The 24,471-nt window shown below is 38.0% G+C and overlaps 1 protein-coding gene across 1 annotated transcript in view; it reads left to right on the plus strand.

The window, feature by feature from the left end:
• Positions 1–24,190, plus strand: part of RAB15 (RAB15, member RAS oncogene family) — a 768,359-nt gene extending 744,169 nt beyond the window's left edge. Inside the window, exon 7 of the mRNA XM_044074140.1 lies at positions 20,715–24,190. Coding sequence (XP_043930075.1) covers positions 20,715–20,873 — 159 coding nt within the window. The 3' untranslated portion in view covers positions 20,874–24,190. The remainder of the gene's footprint in view (positions 1–20,714) is intronic.
• The last annotated feature ends 281 nt before the right edge of the window (positions 24,191–24,471 follow it).

Consider the following 24,471-nt stretch of genomic DNA (forward strand, 5'->3'; position numbering starts at 1 on the left):
TTCTCCGGTTCGATCCTTGGCTGAGGTGCCTTCTGTGTGGAGTCCGCATGTCCTCCCCGTGGTCGCGTGGGTTTCCTCTGGGTGCTCCGGTTTCCTCCCACATCCCAAAGACATGCTGTAGGTGGATTGGACTCTCTAAATTGACCCTAGGTGTAAGTGCGTGCGTGTGTGTGCTTTCTGTGGAAGGTTGGGCAGCGGGCTGGCAACTCGACACCATAAAACTCCACTGCCAATCATGAGCGGACAGGTGATCCGCTGTGGCGACCCCTAACAGGGAAAAAGCCAGAAGAAGATACTGGATACTGTTTGGATACTGTGATATGCTAGCCTGCTCTTTAGGGTGCTAGTTGCTGAGCTGAGAAGAGCGTTTGAACTATATTTTCACTGTAGGCTCAGCAAAACTGCTACTCTGCATGATGTTTTTCAATGACTAATGTGTAGCAAAGATTTGGTACTGTTTGCTGAATGATGTGATTTGTTAAGGGTCACTGAGATGGGTAACTGCCTTTACCCTAAAGTACAGCAACCTTCGATTTAATCAAGTAAGGAACACATTAAATGCAGCCTACTATATGAGAGTGTTGGGGTTGCCATTTTTCCCCACAAACATTTTTTTTTTAAGTTTTGATGAAGCAGTCTCGGAGGGATTTCACACTATATTTAGATTAATTTCTGTTGTAATGGGAGACTTGCTGTAGTTAGCTGCAGTAACAGTTAATGCAGAGATCAGAATGTTAGCATGTGATATGCAGTTATAGTTCTCAGATGTGTGCAGCAGAAGGTGACCAGAAATGCCGCATTCCCATATCGCTAAATATAAATATTGCCATCACACTTTGTCATTGTTATTCTTGGCTGCCAAGATTGTTGTTCAGTCCCTTTTGCACATTCATCTTCCTGCAGTTCTGCTAAGAGCTGGCTTCCTCTGTTTTTTTTTTTATAATCTGGGAAGGGTCATCCTTACTGACACACCTCTTTCCCTATAGTACCTTCATACACCTCAACATTCCCACTTTCTACACATATTCTACCTTCAAACCATGCCTTTCAAACCTCAAGCCTTACTCCTGATACCTATACTTTACTACTTATACCTCCTCACATTCTATCACACACATCTACCCCCACCCTACTTCTACCCAACAAACAGTACTCTATATCCAAATACCAAACCTGTGACTCCTCTGCAAACCAGTCCTTCTAACCCAAACTATGCCACACCCCTTCTTAAAATAAAATTATCTCCCTCCCTCCCAACCACATCAAAGCAGAAAAAGAATGTCTCCCCTTTTAAACACTTACTCTACTTCAAACCACTACTACTATCAGGAGACATCCATCCTAACCCAGGCCCCTCCCAACCTACCATAAATAATAATCCTCTTGTACAAACATCTACTAACCTCACCCTCTTAAAAAAGCAAGTATCTTTCTGTTCTATCAACCTCAGGAGTGTAGTAAATAAAGTACAGGACTTCCATGCCTGGTTAGCTAACTATACCCCTGACATAGTCACCCTAACTGAAACCTGTCTGAAACCATATAATAAAGATATTGAAATTACCCCACCTGGCTATAACATCCTACGACTTGATAAACAAAAGAAAAGAGGAGGAGGGGGTAGCCATACTCTTCCTTGACCACCTCTCAATAACTACCCAAAACCTCCCTCTACCCACTTTTTCTACAGCTGAACTCCTACTTACCAATATTAACCTTAAAAACGTTACCACCATAAGTGTTGTAGCAATCTACATCCCCCCCAGTGATAATCTTAGTATACTGGAGAACATCCTACACCACCTCTCACAGACCATCCTTAATGAAACCATCATTCTAGGGGACGTAAACATAGATTGGCTTACAATTCAAACTCCTCATACTACCTCTTGTATCAACCTACATGGATTTGAGCAACTAATCACTTCTCTTACCTATATTAGCAAGTCACACCTGACACAGTCTCTCCTGGACTGGATTTTGGTGTCTCATCCCCAGAATTACCACAACCCTCACACACTACCAGATTCTCTTAGTGACCACTGCCCTATCATAGTAAATAGACACACTCCCCATTTCACCAGACCTTTCAGGTTTATCACCTCCCGCAAAACCTCATCCTTTAGTCCAGACTCTTTCATAGACCAACTCCCTAATATTAACTGGTCCCATCTCACTACACTCCCTTTAGATGAGGCTGTCCACTCTTTCAACTCTACCTTTCTAAACATCCTCAACTCCATAGCTCCCCTCCGTACTATCAGAATCAAAGCAAACACCGCTCCTTGGCTGACCAAACATACTAGAGCCTTGATGAAAAGACGTGACAAGATATGGAAATTATGGGCCAAAACTAAGACACCTTCTCTCTTACAGACTTACAAAGAACTTAGAAATCAAATACAAAAATTATCAACAAGGACAGGATCAACTTCTATGCAAACTCTCCCACTACCCTAAAATCTGACCCTAAAAAATTCTGGAACTCAGTCAATCATATACTGCATCCAGGAAACCCTTCCCCTCCCAACCCATGCCCAAATAAAACTTTTGAAGAAACTGCCACTGAATTTAACAATCATTTTATTAATTCAATAATTACCATAATTAATGACCTCCCCACTAGTAAAAATACTAACAACCCCACTTTCTCATCTTCCCCTGCTTCTCCTTCTAACTTTCTCTCTTACATCTGTCTCAACTAAATATATTAAATCTCTACTCTCTAAACTCAAACCCTGCTCCCCCTCAGCTGATAACCTACCCTCTTACTTCCTACATATAGCTGCTAAACCCCTAGCCTATCCAGTATCCATCCTGATCAATTGAGCTATCTCTGAATCATACGTTCCATCAATATGGAAAACTTTCTACACATTTCCCATACATAAAGGAGGTAATTCTTCTGATATATCAAACTTCAGACCAGTTGCTATACTGTCTCCCCTCTCCAAGATTCTTGAGAAATGCATTCACAAGCAGGTAATACAATACCTTCTCCAACAGAACCTTCTAACACACACACAACATGGATTTCATCGCAAACACAGCACTACAACTGCAGTAATATCCTTCATTAATACTGTATCACTGGCCCGTGACAATAATAAACTAGTCTCATGTCTATTCCTCGACATGTCCAAAGCCTTTGACACTGTCTCCCATCCCCTCCTCCTAGACAAACTCTCTCACCTAAGATTCTCTCCTCCCACCATATCCTGTTTTTCTAGGTATCTCTCTAACCACCAGCAAGCTGTTAAATGGCACTCTGCTCTTTCTCCCCCCAAGCGTCCCAATGGGTGTCCCCCAAGGATCAATGTTGGGGCCACTGCTCTTCAATATTTTCACCAACCTACTTTACACTTCTTGTCCCAACTCCATACTTGTACAATATGCTGATGATTCTACAGTCATCACCATTGCTAACAATCCATCTGACCTGCACTCTACTACCCAAGCATCATTCAACACCATAGAGACATGGTTTTGTGACAACAAATTAATTCTCAACCCTAAGAAAACTAAGCTCCTACTCTTCCTCCCAAAAAAAACTCATCAGTCACAAAACATTTCCATCCTATCTAGCAATAACACTGTCATTACCTCTGACCCTAGCACTAAACTGCTAGGAGTCATAATAGATGATCAGCTTAAATTTGATCTCCAAATCACCACGTCTATCAAAAAGACTCACCAGAAACTCGGACTTCTTTACCGAAACAAAAGACATTTAACCAGCGCAGCCAGAATAACTCTCTCCCATGCATTTCTTCTTCCCACCCTCCTTTATAGCTCTCAATTATACACAAATCTTAACACCACACTCATAACCAGACTTGAAATTACGTATAATAATGTTGCCAGATTTGCTGCAAACCAAACCTACAAGTCACACCATTGCCTATCTCTTAACCAATTGCAGTGGCTCGAATTCCCTCATTTGCTGCTAGCAACTGTAAATTACCCACTCCATCCTCTCTCTACTATCTGCAATAGCCTTCAATCAATTATAACTAAATATTCCCCAACCAAGACATGACGTAGCTCAGACCAAGACTTCCAGCAGATATATAAACCCAAAACAAAATCAGGGTGTTTACTCTATAACTATAACCTTGCTACAACTTCGAACCAACTACCCCTAGAAATTAGGTCCCTTGACCAAACAAAACATTTCAAACTAGCCACTCGGGAATACCTAATAAATAAATGGTCCTGCCATTGTAGTCATCCTCCCTGAAACTACCTAACCCTAGCTTCTGTCTCTCATACCTCCTTTCTTTTCCACTGTCCATCTTAATATTCATCTACCGCTCTGTCTCGTTGCTTAACCTCTACATTACCTTACTACTCCATCTGTACCTGTACTGTGTATAACTACTTAGGAATAATGAACACTGTTTTCCCAACATTGACATTGTACCTACGTTTTTGTTGAAAGAATTCTGACATTGTATTCTACTGCTTTTCTGTTTGATTTATTGTAAATGCTTTTTGCAGTTTGATCTCTAACATTTGTACCCAACTGTTTTCTGTAAAATTTTATTGTAAAATGTTTATTTCTCTAGCTAATTGTTTTAGCTGCCAATGCAATTTTCTTGCTGACTTCATGTAATTTTGCGGAGCTTATCTCCTCGGGGCTCCACTGAAAATGAGCTAATGCTCAGCTGGACTAACCCGGTTAACAAATGTAAAATAAATAATAAAAATAAATAAATTTATGTCATGATGAAAGGAATGTTACTGTTCTGTTCCTTACATCTGCATCAAATATACCAAAAATAAAATGCTAAGCACTTTGCTACAGTGTAAATTCTATATTAGCGAACTCTGACACTTTTATTTCTGGAACGGATAAGAACAGTAACACCTCACCTTCATGCCCCTTCTGTGCATACCCTCCTTTTCAAAAACCCACAGACTCTTGATATCTAACTTGCAAATAACAAATACCTAAATTGCAACATTTCGGTGACAAATGCTGAAATAACTTTGTCTGGAAGTTGGTGCAGAGGGTTTAGGCTGTGAGCTGTGCTACAGGGTTTGATTCCTTGCACCATCATTTGCCTGCTGTTTGACCTTGAGCAAGTCACTTAACCAAACCAAACATTGCTCTTGGGTTCCCCCTGAAAAGGGACTGTGTGTCTAGTGGGCCAACCTGGTTAACAACTGGGTGTTAATATATTACAGAAATTATGGAAAAGGTACAAATACAGAATGTTGCTTTGAAACAGCAGTGTAGTTTAAATTATAGTATTTAAAATTCAACTTTATGTAGCTCCTTTAAAATACGTTTAGCTGTGATGTTGTTAAGTAATTAGTTAAAAAAACTCAGTGTGGTAGAATTTTGAGTGATGGAACAGAAAAACATGATAATTCAATGTTTACTTTGGTTGCTTAGTTTTAAAAAGTACTATTTAAGCAGTTAACAGCATACTGTTGTAGAGTAAAAAAATCATATTTAAATAATAAAAACTTCTGATCCAATTTCACAACTCAAACACAGAAACTCAAAACATGAAAAGGGGCAACAGGCAACTGATCAGTACCTCTTTAAAGTGAATCTGCCTTTGTGCTTAGTGATCTAAAATACCAGGCCGGACATTATACTGTAAATACTTGTCAACACATGCATTTAACAAGCCTTTTTCGGTTCTTTCCCTGTGCTTGGTTAATACTGAATATATACCCAATAAAGTTAAGTGTGTAGTTCAGACAGATTATAGCAACATCCAAGCAACAATCCACTCCATCCTTTTCCTCAAAAATTATAGGAAGTAAATGCAGAAATACAACAGATAAATCCAAACAACTGTAGCCTCATTTTTATAAAAAGTACATCCTACAAAGTGCAGGTGGTCGACTGCCGTCTGGATGCATTAGTAGCTACAGGAAGCTTTGATACAGAATCCTATTATTAAACTAACACAAAACCTTTTATGAGCTATCAAGAGTCAAAAATCACCACCAACAGCCAAAGACATATATATCAGACAACTGTATAGAGCCTCTCTCAAATATAGAAAACTGTGTGCTGGTTGAGAAAAGTCAAGTCATGGTGACAAGTGTAAAGAGGTAACATGACTGCCAACTGTAGCAAGGAAGTTAAACAGCTGATTGTCGAATGTTTATAAGAAGTTTATAACATGACACAAGACTACTCTCTCCTGGTCAGCTCCATGGCAGAAAGTGGTTTAAGTCCTGGCTGCTACCCCGTCAGCCCAAATATAGCTATCAAAACTAGACACTGTAGAAGGTAGACAGGGAGGTGATAGTGAGTAGCTGAAACTGAACTAACCATCACCACGGGAGTGTGGTGGCTAGGTCAACTACATGGACACCACCTAATGGGCACTAGGGGGGATAGCTGTAGCAAGAACAGCTTAACACCGTATTCCTAGACCTGAAGAGCAGTGCAAAGACCTATAACAGATGTTTGATATAAGAAAAAGGAGCTTGCCTATTTGTAATTGATACTCGTCTTCTCGTATCTGGTAATGTGCAACCTCATCTGTTTCACTCGTGTCCATTTGCAGACAATCCAATAGATTATATATATTTTTAAACCCCTTTATTAAGTCATCACATTTTAATCTGTAACTTTGGATTACACACGTTAATTGAAAGAAAACAAGCCATGATAACAATTTCCATTGCTACTGCCGTGTAGTATACATATATGTGTTCTTTTTAATAATTTTCATTCACTACAACATTACATAAGTTGCCTAAATCTTGCCTTCCCTTAACCCACAATCATCCTCCTGAACATTATTTTGTGTTTGTATTATATCCACAAATTCCATTTTTTTGTTTTTTTATGAAAATTGCTCCTTCCTTTCTCTAAAGATCATACCTCGAGTTCTTTTATCTACTTTACAATAGAAGAATTGCCTTTCTGTTGGAAATAGATTTCGATTTCCATTTTCTAGTAATTCTGTTTTCTGCAGCCAATAATATTAAACTTAGTAAGGCTTACCGTGTCTGGCACTTCAGATCCTATTAAAATATCAAACTGGAAAACTGAATACAACACAAAGGCTCTGGTTCCAGTAACGCTCGAACAAGCATATATATTAATAATTATAATCAATTTATTCATGCCAAATACTTAAAAACACATTCATTAATGCTTAAAAATGCATCCAATAAACAAGCGCTTTCGTCTCTGACTATTCAGAGACTTTATCAAGATCTTGAAATAGAAGTTGAGCATATTGTTTGATGTTAGATATAAGGAAGTTCTGCAAGTTGTTCATAAATTGATATCGGTTATTGCAGGCATAGAGCATCACAGCAGGAATATATATACTTTAAGTATCTTTTTCATTGCTTAGTAAGTATGTTTAACTTTCTGTACTTTTACACTAGACTCTTATTTTAAGAAGGATAAGTTAAAAATAACATACTTAGGAGTGTACTGCATCATGAAGTCCTGGACTCTTTTTTTTTTTTTTTTTTTTTGTAAAGCTTAACTTGCCCACAACTACTATGGATAATAGTTAACCGCACAAAATATCCATAGCAGAAATGTAAGTAAGTAATGATTTCTTTAGTCTGCACCAAAATTCATGTGCTGACAAAGTTTACATGCATACGGGTAATGTTACATAAAGTGAGATATAAATTCATCAAAAGATTCAATGGCCTTGCAACAGTTACCTTATATTCGGAAGTTCTTACATATTTGTCAGACGTATTCATGACATTTTATTCTTTTGCATTTTTTAAAGGGGCATTTTTATTCTTATTTTGGCATCACTCTTTGGGATAGATAGGTCTGAAATGTTTGCAAACGGTATTAAGCTGGGACTCAGCAGCCTACATTAAATGACTTTCTGTTTTTGTGTTTTTTTATTAAATGACCCTAGTCCAGAAATAAAGGTTGTCAGTTATGAACTGTTTTAACCCAGATATAAATTATCCTAAAACTAGGTACTTGGCAGTGTTGTTTAAAAAACAGAGCAGACAGGATGGTGCAATCATTTTCCTTCATCTTCATGAACAGGCAGAAATAAGAAACTGACCAGAAATTACAATGGACACTATGATTTAGGTCTGTTATGTGTGTGACACATGCAATTACTGAAAATCTCTGTCAGGTATGTTAGATTAGATCCCAGCTCTTGATAGGGTTGATACAAATTTCTTGTTTGATCTTTTACCGTATTTTAATATATCACATGAGTTTGTCCAAATGTTACAAATATTATATAGTAATCCCTATACTACATTGTATATTAATAAAAACTTCTCTAAAAGAATACAGATTAAGAATGGAACACACCAAGGTTGCCCTTTGTCCTCTTTATTATTTAATATCTATCTTGAACCATTGTTTTTATATATTAAACAAAATGTTTATCATAATGTCCCAATAATTTATAGAACTAAAATATTAATGGCAGCTTTTGCTGATGATCTTAGCACTTATTGTGCATCTCCATTATCAGATACTGAAAAATTATTGAAGGCTGTTAATGAGTTCTCAAAAGTCTCTAATTATAAAATTAACTTGAAAAAACAATATCTTCCTTTAAAGACACCTAAACCCTTTTCGTTATTGCCCTTAGTGGGACAGGTATCATTTAAAGAAAATATTAAATATCTAGGTATTGAGTTCTCTACAGATAATAAAGACTTTTACAATAATAATATTAAAGCAATCTGGGAACAAATAATTTTGGATTTTGGGAGATGGAAAAATTTACGACTGCCAATGTTAGCAAAAGTTTCAATTATCAAAATGAACATATTACCACGATTATTGTATATTTTAGGTCAGCCAATTTATTACTTTCAAGACGTTTTTAAAAGATTCATAAAGAATTGGCTAAATTCATTTGGGAACCAAAGAAAACCAGGATATCTTATGATAAATTAATGACCCCAAAAAATAGAGGAGGACTGGAATTACCTAATTTTGAAATGTATTATTTAATTGTAAATTCTAATAGAATTTTAAGAATTGCCAATTATGATATAAATAATACTAAGTGGACACCATTTTGGGTAGTTCTGAATTATAAATATATTCTAAAGTTAAATATCAATCCTAAAGCAATACTTTTTTAGGTAGGGATACGTTGAAATTCTATGGGATTATTGAACACATCAAAACGAACATATTTTCTTTACATAACTTATTTCATTCATTAGATTTGGTTCAACATATGATGGTTTTTCAACCCTTTCATAAGAATCCTAATTTAAAATTGAATAATCAACTAATTGATCTCAACAAGTTTCCATTGATAGTTAATCTAACTCTGATTGATATATATAAACATCTTGGCAGTTTGGCCAACCAAATAAGACAAGAACTTAACTTACCTAAAAAGTATCTGGTTATTCTGAGACAAATTAGAGAACTCACTATAAGCTATTTTAAAAGTTTTAAACTGGAAGAAGAGGCTATTAATAGATGCTCTTTGTTGTGGCAAGCTCTCCAACAGGATCTTAAATATATCACGACAGCAAATCAATTAATTAAAGAATTTCAATTTCATGATAAAATTTTGTTATCAAACTACTGGGAAGAGAAAATTTTACTGACAGATAGAAGTAATATGTTAAAAGCAATTGACTTGACCATCAAATCTACTTCTCTTCAAAAATTAATATATACCCAGTTGATGATTTGGAACAATGCATATTATACACGCCTTACCCTGCATAAATTTAATCCCAAAAATTCACCAACTTGTCCATATTGTAAGAATCAACCAGCTGATCTTCTTCATATGTTCTGGAGTTGTAAATGTATTTTCAAACTTTGGAATTCCTTTAAGAGTCAACTTCAGAAGGTGGGTTACCAAAGTACAACATTATCATGGAAATTTATGATTCTGCATATTCCCCTGAAAGAGATCCCTAAATCACAAATTATTATATATATTAATATTTTTCTATTAATGAAGCTTTATATAGCTTCAAATTGGTTAGACCCATCTAAAACTTCATGGCAGAACTTTAGAGTTCTAGCAACAAAACATATATTGGCTCATAAATTACTATTAAACCCACAAAATAAAAATGTTAATAATCCAAAAATTTGGGAACAGATTTTTAATATTATACTAGCATAGTATTTTCAACTTGGAAATATTAATAATTATTTATGTGTGTGGAGAGAATTTAGTAATCAACTGTCTATTACTTGCATTTACTCTTATGCTTTTTTATATTTAAATGTATTACATGGAAGCATTCTTGTAAATATTGTATATAGAGTGTGGTTATTAGTGATATTAGTTAATGTTTGATGTGTGAATATATGTTATTTTTGATCTTACTTGTGTTTGAAAATAATATAACAATAAAGATTTATTATGGAAAAAAAAGATTAGATCCCAGCTCTCAGATACTGTATTTATCTATCAGATACTGTCAGCCAAGATTTATGTTTTTACTTTTAAAATGCCTTGGGCTTTTGCATACCTTCTTCAGCCTGTCTAAGAAATACAAAGACAACTGAATGGGCAAAAGTACATTGATTACAGATTTAACTATTGTAATGCAAGTGTAGCTGGGTGGCAAAAAGAAAAAAGTGCAGGTATGTTCTCATCCACAACAGTGACTGGATGAGACATATGTGATAAAGCAACATTAGAATTGCATACAGGCTACCAAGATTGAAATGCATCAGTAATTATGTAACAACAGGTCTATATTAGATAAACAAAAGTTTATCTAATCGAATGCTGACATCATCGAAAATCTAAGCTCTCTACATGGTTTTTGTGAGATCGCAGTACAGTGAAGATGGGAATATTTGCCCTTTCCTCACTGTAGTGCATTCTTGGAGTTGGAATATATATTTAGTGGGGGGTGTGGGGTGCTCAGCCCCCCCCCCCACAATTGCGATTTTGAGTTCCGGGATTTTCAATGATGTCAGCATTCGATTAGATAAACTTTTGTTTATCTAATACAGACCCTTATCTAACTGCCCATGAACTCTACATCCAGCATCACAATCCCCTCAGAAAAAAAGTTTAGCTATATAGTAAAAAAAATGAAAAAGATTTGCATTCCATCCTATGTCTTACCTGCATCCCATTCCCTTATACCAGTCATAGCCTTAGCTGAGGGGCCTATAAAAATGGACCTATTTTTGCAAGAGTCTGCCCTGTCTGTCTGTCTCTCCTTCCCTCTCCCACTCTCATTTTCACTCTGTTGAGTAGTCTTTCCTTCTGCCTTTCTACAGTGTGGACTCATCTTTTCTCATTGTGAATGTTTTTTGTTCAGTGCTTGCCTATTAGGTATCATACTAGCTTGAATTTCATCTTAGAAATTAAAGAAATACACACACACACACACACATCACACCCAAACACACACACACACACACACACACACACACACACACACACACACACACACACACAGTGTGTGTGTGTTCACCCATGTCCATGAGTATGTCTTTGTCTCTCCTGGAAAAGCAACCCTTCAGATAACAAAGCTTTCTGCAAATAGAATATAATTAAGTGCAATGCTGAGTGATGGCAAAACCACATACACTAGCATACTCCATGCCATGCAGTCAACAGTCTTAGTGTGTTTTTTTTTTATCAAACACAGGTTCTTAATGCTCTCTCTAAGATCAAGAACATTGCATCAGTGGGCCCAGACAATATCTCATGCCTCCTAAATAACATGAAGCATGATCTTTCAGGCCCTCTGGAATTGCTATATAACTGTAGCCTCCAGACAGGCTTCATGTCTCATGAATGGAGAACAGCAACAGTCATCTGTCTGCACAAAGGTGGGCCATCTACAGACCTGTAAGTTTCACTACTCTCATATGCAAAGCCATGGAAAGAATTATCATAGAAATGATCGGTAATGGCATAGAAAACCTCCAGACACTGGATCCCCAACCCAGTTTGACTTCATCAGGGGCAGATCATGCCTACTCAACCCGGTATACTTCTTTGAGAAGGTCACCAAAACAATGGATGAAGGAAAAATGGTTCACACTGTGTGCCTTGACCTGACCAAGGCATTTGACACAATACCCCACTCAAACATTGTTGACAAACCGAAGAGGTTAGGTACAAACCTTTAAGTCATATGGTAGATGGCCAGCTTACTCACAGACAGGAGACAGGAAATTAGAAGTGGGGAGTCCACTTCTTCTAAGAGGCCACTGACCAGCGGAGCCCCTCAGGGATTGGTCCTGAAACCACTCCATTTTGGCATTTACTTCTCTGAAGTAAAGGCCAATGTCAATGGACTCTGGCTGACTAAATTTGCAGATGATTACAAATTTGGAACTATCATTGAATCCCCTACTGACACAAATGTTCTCAATAAAGGGCTGACACAGACAAACAACTAGTGTCAGTGCCTAGACTAAAATGAAATAGCAAGAAATGCATAATAGTATAGGAAGTCACCCACCCCTGGTAACTATCATATTGACAACACACCCCTAACAGCTGACCCCAGTAGTCAGGGACTTGGGGACACATGATGACAGTACTGTAGTCTTTGACCGTCATGTGTCTACAGAAGTGAGGAAATCATTCAATGTTGTGCAACCTATAAACAATGATATGGCATTTAGGTCCAAGGAAGTCATTATACCACTGTATTTGGCATTCATCAGCCCTATTATTGAGTACAAGAGTACAATGCCTCCTTTGGTATATACCTAACCAGGCATATCCAACAACTGGAACACCCACAGAGGTTACTCACTAAAAGAATACAGGGCATAAGTAACATGTCCTGTGCAGACTGCATTAAGGCCCTATCCCTGTATTCTGTCTCCTACAAACTGTTGAGGGCAGATCTATTCCTGGCATACAAGGCATTGTCAGATCCCACTTTGATGGACCTCCCTCATATACACAAAACAAACAACACCAGAATTGCCCAGTCTAATGACTTAAACTTTGCCTGTGATATAAATAGGACCTGATAGAAAGATAGGCGTGTATCCCAGAGACTAAATCTTCTCTGGAACAGGCTTCCATCCATTTAAAGCAGATTCCCCTCCCCCAACCCAATTCAAATGTAACTTAAACAATCGAGCGACTGCACAATGGTACCTCTTATACCGAGCCAACAGATATTGCCAATATACTGGCCGACAGATTCAGTGCCAACTTTAATCCCCCCTCCCCAAAGGACCTATCACAATACCAAAAGAATGCCAGACACCCAGTATTACTGCTGCGCAGGTTAAAACTGCAGTGTCCAAGGCAGAGAATACAGCTTCCATGGGACCTGACAATATCCCTGGCTGTATTCTACATGAACTACAAAATTAACTGTCACCACACCTATGTGCCCTGTTCAATCACAACCTCACCTCAGGCTTTGTCCCTACTGAATGGTGCACTGCTACAGTCATCCCTCTCCATAAAGGGGGAGTGACTACAGACCCTGGGAACTATCGCCCCATTAGCCTGACGAGCTTGATGTGTAAGGCTGTAGAGTGCATCATCATGGACCTAATAAATACAGATATAGGGAATATCCAAACTCTGGATCCCACACAGTTTGGCTTTGTGAAGGGTAGATCATCCCTGCTCAACCTGGTCGACTTCTTCGAGTCAGTCACCAGAGCTGTGGATGAGAGCAAGGTAGTTCATACAGCCTACCTTGATCTGGCCAAAGCCTTTGATACCATTACCCACTCTGGAATCATTGATTGACTCACTAAATTAGGCATCAACCCCAATATCACCAGGTGGCTGGCAAACTGGCTCACAGATAGAACCCACAGTGTGAAAGTAGCAGACTCAAGTCAGACTGCCAACCATTCATGAGTGGAGTCCCACAGGGATCGGTCCTGGGTCCTCTCCTGTTTGGCATCTACTTCTCTGAAGTCCAGGCCAACATGAAGGGTCTCTGACTGACCAAGTTTACAGATGATTGCAAGCTGGGAGCCATTATTAACTCCCCAAGTGATGCAGACATCTTACAGAAAGGTCTTATCGAGACCAATGACTGGTGTCAAAACTATGGCCTTAAAGTCAATGCCAAAAAATGCGTCATCATCCCCTTTGGAAAGTACTCAGTTCCCATGAATTACCACATCGATGGTAGTTCACTGAACACCGAAGGTGTTATAAGAGATCTGGGAACACAGGTTGATAGCAACCTCTCCTTTGACCACCACACCTGTGGTCAGAAAGTCCTTCTATGTGGCACATCTCATTACCAAGGGTTTCGCATCCAGGAAGAAGGAGGTCATCATCTCTCTCTCTACTCTTCCCTCATTAGGCCAATCATTGAGTATAATGCCCCATTTGGCAAGTACCTCACCAGACACCTGCAACAACTGGAGAGACCACAAAGTACCTCACAAAGAGGATCCTATGCCTTAAACACATGTCCTACATGGACAGACTCAAAAAACTCCAGCTATTCTCTGTCTCATATTGCCTGCTTAGAGGCGATCTCTGCTTGACTTACAAAGCCATGTCTGACCCAACCCTGTTAGATATGCCACATCTAAAAAAAATTCCAATCCCTCCACACCACACATTTCAGAGACCTCAACCTCATTACCTCAATCAACAGAACATGCTGGAGGGACAGGTTCTTAACCCAGAGACTGCCCATGTTGTGGAATAGACTTCCCATACATGTCAAGCAGAGCAGCTCACTGGCCCTCTTCAAGAGAAATCTTGACGAGTGGATGGGAAATAGAAAATTCACCTTGGGGATCCCTTCAGTGGCTCTGCTTGATAGAATCACTGGAAACTAACGTCAGTTGGCATGATGCCAGGGCAAGCCTATGGGCTAGGCTTGTAAAGACTCTAGGGCCATTAGCCTAGTACACGCCTGTGAACCTATGAACAAGAAATTCATCCCTGGTTTGAGACTTATCTCTCCAATGGACACAAGCAGCCTGTAAATTGTTCATCTCCCAGAACCCTGCTTGTAAATGTTTCATCTCCCAAGCCCCTGCTTACAATTATCAAGGGTACCAGAGCTTGTCAGAAATTTGGGATGCATGGTTAGGCTTAAAAATGCCCTTGTGGTCATTAGCTTAGTAAACACCTATGAAGATATGAATCTACATCTCTCCCTTTTGGGTGTCCATTCATTCCCCATTGATGGGAAATTCACACATCCACTGAGGTGAGAGCTGTCCTGAATAGGGCTGTTATACAAACAGACATTGGGGTTAGTTTTGTCTTCACCAGTATCCTGGCTATGATGGAGATTTCAGTGTAATGGCCTAACTCCTCCCTCAATTGTAATATGAGCATCTGTGCTGCCTAAGGGATTGCCTATGCCGTTATGTATGAAGCTGTCTGCGCATATGCCAAGGTTGGTCACACCCACATTCTCCCTTCAGTAGCTTTCTAAATTCTGTATCAGCCAAATAACATGAGCTGGCTAGGGTTCATATCCCTTCCCCCCTTCCAAGGATGGGCAGATTCACACTCCCTGCCTCAGTTGTCAAACACTTGGATCACTGATCAAACTTACGTTGCCACGGGTGATGGCTGTAATCAGGGCTGTATTCTTCTAGGTAATGTTGGAAAATAGGTACTTGTATGTAGCTGGCCATTCTCCATTAACAAAACAGTATATTTATTTATTTAGTTATTCATTCATCCATTCATTCCCGATTAAATGAAATAAAAAATATATTTATTTGCTGTTTGTCTACACATGTAGACATTTGGTCAAGTTTTCTTTCCTGCAAGAGATTTTCCTAAAGTTCATTAATCAAGTGTTTGGATGCTAGAATTATAGAAAAAGCACCCTAAGAGCTATGGACCTAAGATGAACTGGACTCAGAAATAAATAAATACATAAAATAACTTGCTGCAACAGCTACCACGAGGAGCTCTACATCACTGCACTACAATAAGGTCAGTTCAGTGTGTATATATATATATATATATATATATATATATATACACACACACACACACACACACACACACACACACACACACACACACACACACACACACACACACACACACACACACTTGAAACAGTTTTGTGATGAAAACCATGATTTATCATTATTATTTATTTACTATTACAGTGGTTGAATTACAGCATGCTGGACTTGCTCTCCTCTTATCACTAACTTATGCTACATTACATTTTGTTTTGGGGGAGGGGGTGGCATAATGGTTAGGTGTTTAGTATACAAACACACAGTGCAAGGTTTGATTCTCACCTTTGAAAAAGAAAATTGGCTAGACTTAAAATGGCCCATAAGGGCAGCTAGTCTAGTAATTACCTATGAATGTATGAAAAAGCATGAGGATAGCCTTAGTGACCCCCCCCCCCCAATCATTGCATTGTAATGCATTATCTGGTTTTCTCAGTTGAAACAAAATTAAGCCCATCACTTGTAAGTAAGGCCTTTGGCATGATGTAGTTCATTCCTGTCAGTCAGGACTGCAAGCTTACTGATGTTCATCTCATGAGTGACAACTGACTACAGTTGACTACTGTCTATTTATTAAAACAAATTATTTCAGAATGGTAACAGGGCAGCCTCGGTGGTGCAGCGGTTAGTGCTGCTGCCTCACAGCAAGAGGTTCTCTGGTTCGATTCTTGGCTGGGGTGCCTTCTGTGTGGAGTCTGCATGTCCTCCCTGTGGTCAATTGGGTTTCCTCCTGGTGCTCCGGTTTCATCCCACATCCCAAAGACATGCTGTCAGTGGATTGGATACTCTAAATTTGCCCTAGGCGTGAGTATGTGCTTGCATGTGCCTTCTGTGGAAGGTTGGGTGCCGGGCTGGCAACTCAACACTGTAAAGATCCACTGCCAATCATGAGCAGACAGGTGATCTGCTGTGGTGACCCCTAACTGGAAAAAGCCAAAAGAAGAAGAAGATTTCAGAATGGTAATAGCTGAAAAGTTAGCAACCAGCCAGCTCAGACATGAATGTCCTCATTGTGCAATTAAGTGGCTAACGATATCCATTGTGCATATGCTGGCCAATAGAAGTTTTGCTTTGGTTGATCCGATTTTGAAAGCAAGAGTCCCAGCCATTAGGATAGGCCTCAGTTAGTTATATCACATTGCGTGAAGAGTTTCTATGGCAAAGTTCAGCAAAGGAGCAGTACACTCAGTTATGATAAGGACCTTATTTATAAATTATGAGATTAATTTTCTTTCTACACTCAGTTAAACTATACTTGGGCACTTGATTAGCTAGCTTGAGCAATTTGTAGCATTCTTTGTGTGGACTGCAATTTTTTTTTCTATTGGAAGTAGAAATCAAAACATCCATCTTACCATTTCAGACAAGTGAAAAGGGGAAAGGGGGCTGTAAGTTACAAGAGCCCCTCAACAAGATCTGTCTTATGTCTTCAAGACTGCAGGTGTTTGGTTTCACTGAGAAGATAACACAAAGTGCTGGTAAAAAATGTAAGCTGTAATGTAGGTATAAGAAAGTATCTTGTAAATCACCAGAAACCACCACGAACCAAGATGAATTAAAAGTAGACAATTTAATTAGAGAAGAGAACAAGCGCTTTCACGCACTTTCCTAGTGCGCTTCATCAGGTTACATTGCAAAAGGCAAATCCTCGTCCTTATATACAAAGTGCACACCCTAATTATACAATTAGATTAACCAATTAAATAAGTTAATGCATATTTAAAATGTTCGTCATGCTTTAGTATTATTAGATTGTTGATATTTGCTCTAAAAATATCCAAGTTTAGTTAAAAATATACATATACATGTATGCGCCTTAAAGGCAACCTACAATATCCTATATAAAGAATATAGTAAATGTGCCCATACCAATATATGCATATCAAATCAAAACAACAGTCAAGGATTAATCAACATAGGCTACATGAATTCATAACTGAATATTTAAAATCTCAATTTGCAGCAAGTGCAATCCATAAGAAATACGGTAATGTTATATGCAAAATTAAAAAATCTATGTTCAGAAAACAAAATAAATGTATAATCATCCAAATTAATAACAAGAATGTATATATGTATAGAAGAAATATAAGAAATAACAAGGGAAAAGAAATAAGAGAGTGAAAACTAGAGAAAGAAGACAGGGAGGGGGGGGGGGGGGAGGGAGGGGAAAGGAAGGGGAAAAAGAGGGGGAGGGGGAGGGAGGGAAAGGAAGGGGAAAAAGGGGAGGGGAGGGGGAGAGGAAGGGAAAGGGAAGGAAGGGAAGGGAAAGAAGAAAAGAAACAAAGGGAAAGGAGGAAAGGCAAAGTATGAAAAGAAAGAAAGTAGGAAAGAGAAAAAATATATAAAGATGCCAATAATAAAGTACAATTAAAACCTCATTAATGAATACAAAAAGGTAACTCTTCCTATAGGTGTATATAATGTAGGTATAAGAACAAAATCTGAATAAACAATGGCCTCTAATAGGTATTGCTGTAGCATAACAGACTGTGAGCTTCAGATCTCGGTGGCACAACTCCACATCATGGTTTAGGCTATACCTGTATTTCATTGCTGCCTCTTCCAGTGAGAGACCTTTTGTCATGGATTTTTAGATCATTGTTTAACAGCAGTTAGTTGGATTGTGTAAGAGAGCAGTGCATTTTTAGTGGAGGTTTTTTTCCGCTTTTCCCTGCTGTCATGTGACCATGGCGTTAGGATATAGCAAATATATATATATATCTATCTATCTATCTATATATATATATATATATATATATATATATATATATATATTTGTGTGTGTGTATGTGCATATGTTTTATATATATATATATATATATATATATATATATATATATATATATATATATGGATCTACCTGTTATTATTGAAATTTCACTTACCTGAAAGTCACATCCACGAGATGACTTTGCTGGAAACGTTATTTTAACAAAATCAGCTTTTATACTCGTTCAGAGTTGAGAGTTAGAATTGTGCTTTAAACTGAGGGCAGAATCTAAAAGACTTGCACTTGGTGTAACTGACTTATTTCAGTGCATGGCCTATTTGCAAAACAGACATAACTGGAGTAAGTAACTTACACTGAGAGCTAGTTTTTAAAAATCTGGCTCTGAATGTTTGCAAAAGTTGCAGTTTGCCATTTTCTAGTGGACATTTTGACCTTAATTTGACCCTACTTTCAAAAAGCTATACTTCTGTACTAATTTCAGATTTCTTGAAAAAAAATGTAAGTGGTTATTCAGCAATATAGGTTTTTCATACTAATACTATAAGAGTGATGTGAGTGCAAATGTTGAAGATGAAATAAAGGTACAAATGGCATTCACACAGTGCTTTCAAAATTTTTTTTTTGTTGAGGCAAAGTTCCCATGTGTACATGTAGGGGGCTTTGCTCCTTGTGCATCTTGACTTACTACTGTAGCTGAAAGTGACATGATTTATGCAAAGCATCAGCCATGTTCATTCAACAAAATAATTGAGATAATGTACATTATAACACACTTGGCTCTCAAACGAATGCCTGTCTTAGTCAATGTTTTACACACACAGACAAATTCTCCAGTAATATTTAATTGTGTTTGAGCAACAGTGTCTAGAGAATTGGTGGCATTTTGTTTGCAGACACAACAAAATAACTTCCAAGTTGTATTGTGTTAAAAAGATATTTCAGCTTGCAAAGACTTCCTTTCCCCCCACATCATCTGTTGTGTCCTCTGTTGCATATATACTGTCATTCCAGACTGGGATAAAGTCCTCCTTATTCTCAGCTGTTGGTGGCTGTGAGGTTTAGTAACACATCTAATGCTACAGTGCGTTGATCAAGATGCAGGACTTTAATACAGATTTGCCTCATTACAGTGTTGCTTGTTTGTCTAATTTTGACTCTTTTTTTATATTACAGAGTAAATTGTTTAGTTATGCAAGTAGCTTGCCCTATGAGTAAAAAAAAAAAAAATCAGTTATATAATTGATTTCCTGTTATTAAAACTGCGGTGGTGGTGCTGCGGTAGCGTTGTCGCCTCACAGTAAGACATTGTCCTGTTAGATTCTCAGTTAGAGCATCTTCTTTGTGGAGACATGCGTGAATGGGCGTGCCTTCATTGAAGGTTGTGCGTCAGAGCTGGTAACTTGGTATGTAAAAATCTACTGCTAGTCATTAGCGGACCGGAGTTCTGCTGTGGCGACCTCTAACCGGGAAAAGCCAAAAGACACAATAACAACATTAAAATGTTTATCACATGCTGGAATGATGGAAACAGCATTGTCTTAATAGCTAATGCATTGTCACTGACATCAGATAGTGTGATAATTTTTACCTGAAGAAAGGAGATTAAATATAAGCCATTTCTTGGCAGATCACACTTTCTTAATCCTGTGCATAGGTCAACTTCGTCCTGTACTGTCCATAGCATATGCTACCTGTATGACTGCTTGAGAAGAACAGCAATTAAAATAAATTCAAAGATTTGGCATTTAAATAATCAAAGACTTGTTTCTTTATAACTACTGTGAAAAAAAGATAACTGAAAACCACAGACTACACATTAAAACTGCATGCTGGTTAAAATCCCAGGTTTTCCTACGTTGTTTTGGAATATCATAGCCTAACTTATCAGGGTTCACTTTTAAAATTCATGGAGCATCCAGCAATACAGGTAGGTAAAACACTATAATTTATACTAATTAACACATGTTGTATTCTGTTGTTTATGTATAGATTTAGATAATTACTATGTGCTATATTTTTGTGTAGATTTTGAGTAGTACATCACCTGAGACTAAATCTCAGAGAGTGACGCTGAAGTATTTTCTTTTATTTTTCACATTATAGTCTTTCACTCGCCTGACAGAGCTGGTATTACAAGCCCACAAGAAAGAGCTTGATGGACTTCGGGTCTGCAACAACGATGTACTGAGTATAGCTGACTTAGAAGAGGATCTTGGGAAACCCAGTGGAATGAATAATTCCCAGAAACCCTGCTGGTGCTAAAGGTCACTGTATAATACAATCTACATTTCTTCTGCCGCCTTCTGAGAGACTTGAACTGATGGACAGTTCTGCAGCACTGTCTTTTCAGCATGTGTATGTTGTGGACAGCTCCTCAGTACTGTAACCTCTACAGAATTCTTTATATGGCATTTGTCCAAATTATTCTTGGATGTGGACTGTTGGATTAATCAGCTCTGGTGTGCAGTACAGCCTCTGGATTTTGTGATTTGTCAACCATCCTCACCAGTATGTTTTAGGCACTAGTCTGCTTTTAATGTGCATTTTGAGAATTGTTGATGCTGTTGTTTTGGTAATGTAACAAGAATTATGTCTTCTTTTGGCTCAGACATTCAAGCAGTTTGTGTTCTGTTGAGTATTTTTTTTCATTATTTTATAGATAAAATATGGCTTTAAAACAGAAAAACAACTTGTGCTGACACTTGAATTTATGAGTAGATGCTTGGATGGTCGTTTTTGGTATGAGTTGTCTTATATATGATAAATGAGGATTTGTGAGGTGAACAGAAGTATGGTTTACCATGATGCAGCAAAACTCTCAATGCTACATGTTTTAAGTGACATGTTAATACTGGACAATGTAATGCCACAGAGGAAAGGCAAGTGAATGCGCTCAGGGCTTCTTTGTACAGGTGTTGTCACATATGGGAGATATTTGAAACAGTCTGCTCAAATACCAGGCTTTGTTGCACTCCTGAGACCTGAAAGCCCATCAGATCAGCAAAGCACTGAAGGTAAGGTTAGAATTTGATGCCCCAATCCCAGGTTTGGAAACATGAAATTCATACCAGTCTGTTTTTTACTCTTTTTAGAACAGGGCAGTTGCTTCTTTTTGTAACTTGAAAAGGAGATCAGAATAAACGAAGCAGCATATTCAGAAAGCAGACCAAAATTACTGATGGCGAATGCCAGTTTTTATATGAGGACATAAATAACACTGTGATTTCAGTTAATGCTTTTTCAACACATTCACATGTTTAAAAGGTTATCTAGAAGGAAATAAGAACTTTCTGATTGTTGTTATTAGTGAGTTACATGGATAGTCATTATACTGTATGACTTGTAATAACTACAAGAATATGTGCCGTTAAGATGGAAAGATACATCTGTTATATGAGCAGGTAAAACTTCCTAAGAATATACCACATGGTGTTCCCAGAACCATATGACACTGCACAGTTCTGTCTCATGTATTTAATTTAGCAAAAGATTTATATAATGCAGACATATTCGGACCAGAAACAGTAGTAAAACTGCATCTATCAAGTGCAGCTCGAAAAATGTTTGACATATCCTTGTGAAACATGATTCCAAAATATTGCAGGGAGACTGACACCTTAGCTTTACATGTTACACTACAGTTCATGTTCACTATAGATATTTAGGGCACGGATTTGGGTGGCAAGTTGGATTACTGCTGTGACTTGTCACAGTTGCATTATTCAGAACTGCAGAGATTAATATTTATTTGTTTTCCATGGCATGGGAAAAGTGTGAAAAAGCAAGACGAGTTAAACACATAGTAATGTACTTGGGATGACAGTCACTAAAGTGTACCATGAGTCCACCTGCTTGCAAAATTGCTCTGACAACTAAGAGGTGCTGGTCCTGTGGTGTTTCTGGGGTCTACATTACATTGTAAATGACGTTCATCAAAACCTTCTCATGTGGGGGGTACCCCGCTAATTTTATATATCAACTCCGAGATCACACTACAGTGGGGAAAGGGCAAATTTCCCTATCCCTGCCATAACCAAGATTTACATTTCTTTGTCTGGGAACCACTTTTGCAGTGTCAATAAACTTATTTAAACATGCTCTTTTCCTCCATTGTACACCACACACTATATCTAGCTGGTCTCAGAAAGACCATATATCAAACCCATGACATTTACAGCTCTCACTAAAAAAATGTCATCTGAGTTTTCAGCCCTTTCATTGCTCGGCAGAAACCTAACAGTCCATTTTTATTTCCAAACTTTCAAAAACGTTTTTGCCAAAATCTTTTTCCGGGCCATTGTCATCAGCTTTGTATGTATGGACACTTATAGCCAGGCTTGAATACTACAGCAGATAATCATGCTGATTTATAATAAATGCTATTTTATGGCTCGGGTTACAGGATGGATGGCTCTTATATCATGGAGCACCAGTAGAAGACCGGGGGCTGATTTTAGTGGAGGTGTGTTACTTGTAGATGTTGTAAGAGGAATCTGCAGAGACTCCCAAACAGTTCTGAGAAAACCTCAGGATCCATTTTTCTTTGTTGTGAAAGCCAGTTCACTGAAGTACTTTTGACTATTAAAAAAGTAGTCCTTTTCTATGAAGGCACCCCCCCCCCCCCCACATACACACACTAATATAAATCGTCCTCATTCCACCCCTAATCAAGTCTGGGGTGATTACATCTTTGCGATAAAGTGATTTCCATCTTTGCAATAACCTCATTTGATGGCTGTGCCTTTTGTTCAACTGTGCAGAAAGTGTTTACATAGCTGAAGCTTTCAGAACTCTCTGACTCCCAAAGCCACTTTACCAAATGTTGTGCAAAACAAAATGAAATATTTGACATCTTTTGACAAACCTTCACCCCTGTTTATATTATAATCAAGTCCAAGGTTACTGTACAAAAAGCCTGTAAAGGATGATGGCAATTCCAGGAGTTCAGGTCAATCAAGGAGAATAAAAGTAGGGACAGACGCAGAGAGAATTAAATTTCAAATATGAAAGTGGAGGATTAAATCCAGAAAGGGTATCAAAACTATACATTGGTCTCAAAACTGAATATTATCTAGCTTCTAAAAATAAAATAAGTGTATCAGTGACAATTATCGCTCTTCTCCCAACCCTATTATATAGTAATTCTGGGTTCTACTTAAAAACATCTAATTCCCATAACATCAAATCTCAAAACACTGAAACCATAACATCGAAAACCCAAAACACTGAAAACTCACAACATCAAAAACTCAGAACACTGAAACTTTGCATCAGAACAATGAAAACTACAAACCACATGTAAATAACATTGCCTCCACCTATAACAATACCAAACTAACAAACACACTTTGTTACTACATTTCTGCAGGGGGCAAGCCCCCCCATGTGGTGTTCTCTGCGCCTGACACCCCTGTAAATTAAATACATCAATTTTGAGATTGCACTACATTGTAAAAAAGTTAATTTCCTAACCCCACTGTATCGCGATCACCATACAGAATGTACACATATAACAACTACAGTATCTTATAGTGATACCACAAGATTAACAGATTAAACTATAACATTTACATGTTTGATGATACACTACTCGATGTTATGCATTTTCAATGTTATGAAATTCAGTGTTATGAGTTTTCAGTCTTTTGGGTTTTCGATATTATATGAGAATTAGATGTTTTGAAGGGGAACCATTAATTCTGGAGGGTTCCAACAGTGTGACTTTGGAGCAGACTGAAGCTCAGACATATTAAGTATTGTAATTCCCGTACCTCCCTATTTAATGTGTATGTTTGTATATATGGCAGCATGACTTGATTCAGATGTATGTGTGTGTGTTTGTGTACATGTATGTGCATGT

This window comes from Protopterus annectens, chromosome 6.part0 (assembly GCF_019279795.1).
Source record: "Protopterus annectens isolate FY-2018-M chromosome 6.part0, PAN1.0, whole genome shotgun sequence".
In the NCBI taxonomy this organism is placed as follows: Eukaryota; Metazoa; Chordata; order Ceratodontiformes; family Protopteridae; genus Protopterus; species Protopterus annectens.